Source organism: Eutrema salsugineum, unplaced genomic scaffold (genome assembly GCF_000478725.1).
Source record: "Eutrema salsugineum unplaced genomic scaffold, Eutsalg1_0 scaffold_11, whole genome shotgun sequence".
NCBI lineage: Eukaryota > Viridiplantae > Streptophyta > Magnoliopsida > Brassicales > Brassicaceae > Eutrema > Eutrema salsugineum.
The window spans coordinates 7431253-7438264 of NW_006256901.1; the positions used below are offsets into that span (position 1 = coordinate 7431253).

The 7012-nt window shown below is 36.5% G+C and overlaps 1 protein-coding gene across 2 annotated transcripts; it reads right to left on the reverse strand.

The window, feature by feature from the left end:
- Positions 1-239: 239 nt before the first annotated feature.
- LOC18026159 (zinc finger protein-like 1 homolog) lies at positions 240-3985 on the reverse strand. Of its 2 annotated transcripts, none has more exons than XM_006409564.2 (10): positions 3918-3985; positions 3538-3648; positions 3189-3269; positions 2534-2651; positions 2338-2432; positions 1750-1821; positions 1240-1494; positions 1036-1147; positions 733-916; positions 240-632 (listed from the first exon to the last, which is right to left on the reverse strand). In XM_006409564.2, exons 2-10 carry the CDS (start codon positions 3559-3561, stop codon positions 542-544), a joined length of 1032 nt encoding a protein of 343 aa, XP_006409627.1. In that variant the 5' UTR covers positions 3562-3648; positions 3918-3985; the 3' UTR covers positions 240-541. The 2 variants fall into 2 exon arrangements, with proteins under 2 accessions (XP_006409627.1, XP_006409628.1); XM_006409565.2 differs by having other exon boundaries at positions 3822-3970.
- Positions 3986-7012: the final 3027 nt, after the last annotated feature.

A 7012-nucleotide genomic window follows, 5' to 3' on the forward strand; every position in this document is an offset into this window, starting at 1 on the left:
TAAGTTTAGATAAAATGTATCAGGCTTTTAGTCGAATGATACAAACTTAAAATTATATAAGTATTTTTATTTCTAAGAATAAGAACAAAACAAAACTAAGGTTGACAATAAAAATTTTAAAACTATATATCATTCAAGGCTGCAAAAACGTAGATTCTAACTCTAATACAGAGGCCACAATGATGACGATTCTACGAGATAACAACTCTAGAGTCCACGAAATGTTGAACAAAAAAAGAAACTGCTAAAAGCGTCCATAAAATGCATTTTCGTCTATACCGAAAGCCAATAGCTACATACTAAAACATGTCAAATGAAACAAAAACAGAAAAAGATGACAATCAATATACTTTAAACCCGCAACAAAACACCGTCGCAAAGAACCGCAGCCAACAATTCTCGAAATCAACTTGTAAGAAACATTTTCTAAACGTCCCAAAAGGATCTAGAACAGGGCAAATTGATTTGGACAAAACCCGGAATATATAAATATGATATATGTTGAGCCAGTCTTATCTCCCCTGTCTGATACGATATTACCTCATCGCTGCTGCTCTTCATCGGGTATTTCTTGACCAATTACCCGTTGTGCGAGTCTGTAGTATAAAATCCCCATTGTCGCCATACAAGCTCTGCACACATCGGTTTAAAACAGACTTAACAATTATCCCATAGTTGATAATATACTAATTTGAATGAAAAACGTTGACAAAAAAACAGTACAGGCCTCACATGATCGCTATGAAAAGGAGTATTTTCCTTATATCCATCCTTGATGATCGATGTCTTACACGTCCTTCTGAACCATCATCTCCCTTTGTTGCATCCTTACGAGGTGGTGCGGTAACGGGTAGAGTTGGTAATGCACTTGACCAGAATGGTAGTAAAGCCCGGAGAAACTTGTGACGAAGGGGACCTTACATGAAAAAAAACGACTTATTTAATCTCGGTCATTGCCACAATGCTATTGATTCATACAAAAAAAATGGATCTAAAAGAAAAATGAGGAAAGAAAGACAAGGTTTTTTCTCCTACCTCTTCTTGAGTACTTTTTCTTATTCCCGTCTTCGTCGTCTGCATAATATAAAGTCTCGGAGTTCTGCCTGTCCACAGCTGGTACACCTTTCCGTGCAGCAGCAGCAGCAAGCTATATACAACATTATTGATAGTTCGAACAATTTTGAGAAAACCATAGAGGGAAAAATGAAACTACATTTAGCTTTGAGAAGAATCTCTTACTCCAGGGCTTGAGTTTTTCATGTAATTTCCAGCTGAAGCAGGAACATCTATCTCAACTATCTCCGAAACCGCAGGTTTGGAGTAATCTCCATTTCCAGATACTGAATAACCATCAGGAAGGTTCTTCCCTTCTTGTGTATGAGAAGATGATGATAAATTAATTAATGGATCTGAACCAAATGCAGGGGGTGGGCTACGAGATTCGGTGGATCGAGAAACTGGATGGTTCCCAAATAGATTCTTCTCAAGACCAGTCTGCCATATAGATAATAGAAAATTAAAATCCAACTAAACCAGTAAATCAGTAATACTTTCACTAGTCAACACAAACAGTGTGACATAACGATATTGCCACATCAATGGAAATATCATATGCTCTCATTGAGAGATGTATAAAGTAAGGGCAACACGTAAAGTTATAAGGTAATACTTTTGAGATTTTTAATTTGTTTCAAGAAAAAAAATAGTTGGATAATCTGCAACAGCAACTGAACTAACAGTTACAACTACCTGCATAATCACTTCCCTTAACTGTGCATGAAGCCGAGATCCTGCATCTTTTACCATCTTGGGAGGCCATATCTGCATTTGAAGACTATATGAGAGCTATAATATGGAACTCTCCCAAGAACAAAACAACATTTAAAGCAAGATACATGATAAAACCAGACTAAAAAAGAATATATACAACTAAATTAAAAAGCAATGAAAGGAATGGCTTACAATCGGGATGGCAATTAACTTAGTCTTAGGAATCAAAAATAACCTATATGCCTCCAGTATGTTAAATTATCGAGTGTTGTATTACTCACCAGAACATTGAAAGCAGCCAAAAAGTCATCCAAAGTTTAATAGAAAGACTCAAGAGAGCATCAATAATCTATCATCAAATACTCTAGTGTTAAATACTTCTCCAAGATTTAACTGCAATAGAAGGTGTAATCTTGATTGCTTAGCTTTCATCTGCTACAATATAAACAGGGGTTGCTATTGACTTGAGAAGTTAACTAAACCGCAAAATTATCTACACTGCAATAGAAACACAAATAACACAACAGAACCTTTTCTACTATATTAATATCAATCAACAGGCCTTACAGGGGTGCTACATGATGGGCACACATAACCAGCAGGTGCAGTATGAGGAGGAAAACTCTTGATATGCGAGACCAAGCAACTTGTATGTATAGCATCTGATACAAATAGAGTGCAAACATGGTTCCAATTATTTAGGTGTCAAAGTTCAGAAGTAAAAATCCAATTCAACAACGGTAAGAGTCAGATAAAAACATACGCAAGCAACCCAACCGAGTGACTTGATGACCTGCCCCCCCATCAAATGTTACTTGGCATTGACAACACTTTGGCTGGTCATACTCTCCATCTATCACCCATTCTGAATAAGTCCGGACCTATTCATTAGAACATGATAGAAACATCTTTCAGCATTGTTCTTCCATGTTAACCATGAAGCAGGAAAAAGAAGACAGCAAAAAGTTCTAAATATTGTTCAACTAAAGATGGAGAAAAACGGCTCAAACTAGACGGCTGCTCAAACTAGATGTTGCCACTAATTTTTATCTTGCGTCTGTTATGATCGACCAGTGGGAAATTAACATCAGTAAGTGTCTAACTAAAGAAAATAAACACCATATGGAACAGCTCCATTGACATAATCAGAGACAGATCTTTTACCCTTCGTATCACTGAGTTATTAAAGGTGTCAATTATATTACCACTTGGGCACCGTATATCCACATTATCCTTTAAAATGCACGAAGATAACAATCAAAAGCTAAGCCAAATGCTTCTGTTCCCAGAAGCCACAATATTTCCATACAATTTCGCTATATCTACAGGGACACCACATTCCAAACAACAAGATACTAATTCCTCTAGAAAACTATCACCACACGGAAACAACAAGCATATAACTTTGATCAACATACCACACAAGTTTGATGCTCCGGGAAGCAAATGCATTCCCCGCAAACAGGGACCTTGTGAACAAAGCAATACAGCTTAGTAGCCTGAAAAAAAACCAAGAGAATTGAATAACATTAGCATTCACTTGACGAGCTCTGCAAGAACAAAAACTACAAACAACCAAATAGTTTCATGATTTCTCCAACAAATTACAGAGCTGGAAACAAGAATACAAAACCAGATCACATGCAAGCAAATCGAAATTCATTTCAAATTTTAACTCAAAACTCAGATGCAAGATCAGAAATTCTCAACACTCTAATTTTACAAGGAAAGCCTCCCAAAGGTCATCAAATGGATCAATAATCATACCTTTCTGCATTTGCAGACCACCATTGCAAAGAACTGCGAACGACGAGATCAGAATGGATAAGTCAGAGCTCAGAGATTACAGAGGAGATCGCACTTCCTCTAGGGTCTCGGCTAGATTCGGGATCACACACAGAAGAAGACGGAGAAACATAGATCAAAAATTATGGAGAAACTGAGCATTTCGGAATCAGATCAAGGACTAACAAGAATCATGGGAAGAGGAGAAGAAACCGAGAGGAATCGAAATTCGAGGTAACAAACTCTCTCTTAAGAAACAATCGAACCTCAACAATCAAATTGATAAGAGACTGTAGAAAAATCCAGATTGAACATTGAAGATCGAAGCAGACTGACGATGGAAGATCGGAATGAGAACGTACCAAGCAGAAGCGATTGATTTAGCCGCGAACCGATTTTTCCTTTGCTATATTCCTGAAACGCTTCCCCTTTGTATCCTCCTGTTGGATATATATCTTTTTAACATTACTAGAAACTTTTATTTTTGAGTTATTTACTTCGAAAAAATTTATTTTCGTAATATCATATAGGAGTGGGCAAAAAAACCGAACTGAACCGAACTAACCGAACCAATCAAATTTAAATCATGAATCCGACCAATTTTCAACATATAATCTATTTGGTTGAAGTTTTTTACAACCCAAACAGTTCGGTTCAGTTTGGTTTTAAACCGAACAAAACTAATAAACTATTATATTTATTTTATTTTAGTTTTTTAGTTAATTTATAATATTAATTTTTTGAAATATGAAAAATTTGAAATTTTACCTAAACCAATATACTATTTTTTTTCTTTAAAATAATTGTTTTAAATTGAATTAAAACCAAATCGAACTAAAATCAAATCGAATTAAACCAAACTAAATTCAAACCGAACTAAACTTATTTCAGTTAAATTTAGTTAGAATTTTATTGAATCCGAATTAACCAAATCGAACTGAACTCAAACCGAACTCGAAAATAAACTAAAGTGTCCACCCCTAAATTTATCATATATTTATGAGAAAATTAACATAGATAACAAAAAAAATTATATATTGATTGACTAACTCAAAATTAAGAGCCTTATTTAGCTATAGCATATTATATTTTAAAAGAAATTATTAGATAGTAATCCGTACAGAGTGAAATATCTATAATTTTTTTCTTTTCGACGAAACAACTGACTTATATTAATCAAATAATTGAGCATACATAATCTTTATACAGAAGAGTAAATACAGTGAGAAACGAAAGGAGTGATTTGTGTAGTCTGTTTTGCTAAATAATCAGCTGGCTCGTTGCAATGTCTTGGCACCTGGTGGAAGGAGATATTGTTGAATTTTGTAGCCCATCAGGAGATTTCCTTACATATGTTACGTATAGAAAAATATTTGTTGTTGCCATTAACATTCTGAGTTAAGTTGAAGCTATCTCCTTCGAAGATGACATCTCTAAAACCCATCATAAAGGTATTTTGAATTGCTGTTTTCCTTCCGCCTCCAAAGGTGATGAAGATACACCCAGAAAGATTGAACCCCATTATTTCGGACTGCCAAATGCATCTCGAACAATCCAACCTCCAGAAGAAAGTCTCGTAAAGAGATTATAAGCTGCATCGTAACTACACTTATACATACCCGTGTCTGGTCTGGTCTAGGTAGACAGTTGTTGCTGGTCATTACTATTTCCATGTGAGGAAGAGGTTGATCGTGTGTTGTCCCCTGTTGTTGCATCGATCCATTCTTTAACCTCCACCAACGCAGTTGTTACATCTCGTGAAACACTTGGTATTTGTTTGGCAAAGATGAGATTATTCCTGGATTTCCAGATTCTCCACATCAACCAAAAGGGAAGTAATCTCTGAGTGAGATTGAGACCAGAAAGAGTTTGAAGATCCACCAATGTGTTGATGTTTTCCTCACAATCCTGAGAAGGGCTCAGCAAGCACGGTACTGATAAATTGGCTAAACGCCAAACCATATGAGACACCAGACATTCAAAGAGCATATGGTTGATAGTTTCCTCAGCTAAGCCACACCGATGACAAGTTGGATCTATCTGGATACCACGTGATACTAACCGAGTTGAAGTCCCAAGCGCTTTAGAAACCACCCGCCATAGGAAATGCTTTAATTTGGGGAAAATATTTAATTTCCAGATTTTGTCCTTAAGATGAGGATCACCATACGGAGGTTCCAAATTCACATTTCCAGGATCTGCAAGTTTTCTTGCCAAAAGATATCCAGATTTCACCAAGTATTCACGATCCTTATTATAGTGCCATAAAACTTGATCTTCCTCTTCTTCTTGCGAAATGAAGATAGACTGAACAAGATGTCTATCTTCTTCCTCTGATATCTGTAAGCGTGTATTGTCCCATTGTCTAAAAGAGGTAGAATGGATGATAAGATCACTTACCACCATTTGATCAGAGGCGTTTCCCAAAGCTGGTCTTGGAGGATCAGGAGGAATCCAGTTATCCTGAAAAACTCTTATCTTTTTTCCCGAGCCAACATTTACATGTATTCCTTTTTTGATGAGTTCCAGACCAACTAAAATTGATGACCACCCAAAAGACTGATTTCTTTGTGATTTTGCTTCCAAAACAGATCCATCTCTAAAGTATTTCGCCTTAAACAGACGTGCAAAGAGAGTATCCAGATGCTTCAAGAGTCGCCACACTTGTTTGGCCAACATTGCATCGTTAAATTTCTCTAAATCTCTGAACCCCAAACTGCCCTCTTTCTTTGAAAGTTGTAGTTTTTTCCACGCTACCAAGAGATTCCACGTTTGTCTTGAGTCTTCTCCCACCAGAAACGAGACAATTGACTAGTGATCTCTTGAACAACCCCGATGGAATTTTAAAACATGTCATTGAGTATACCGGCATAGATACAGCAACATACTTTAGCAGGACTTCTTTTCCAGCCGGAGAGAGTAATTTTGAGCTCCAAGAAGAAGTACGTTTCTTCACGGCATCAACAATGAATTAAAACATCACCAAATTCTTTCTGCCAAATTGTTCTGTAAGGCCTAAATATTTGCCTCCTCCTCCATGATTTTATATTCTCAATATTGTCTTCAAACGGTTCTGTAAGTCTCCTGGAATACGAGAGCTAAACGTTATCAAAGACTTTAAAAAGTTTATCATCTCTCCCGAGCTCCTTTCGTACTCATCAAAAATTCCACGCAAGGCTCGACAATTCCTGTGATTTGCCTGACAGAAAAAGAGGGAGTCATCTGCAAAAAGTAAATGAGTGATTGGAGGAACCTCATTTCCAATTTTGATGCCTCGAATCCTGCTTTGATTAATACTGGATTTGATCAAATGACTTAGAACATCGGCAAATAGTATGAATAAATACAGAGATAATGGATCTCCTTATCACAATCCCCTTTCTGGGTTGATCGTTCCTTTGGGATCTCCATTAATCAATATTGAAAAACTCATCGATCTGACCGTCTCCATTATCCA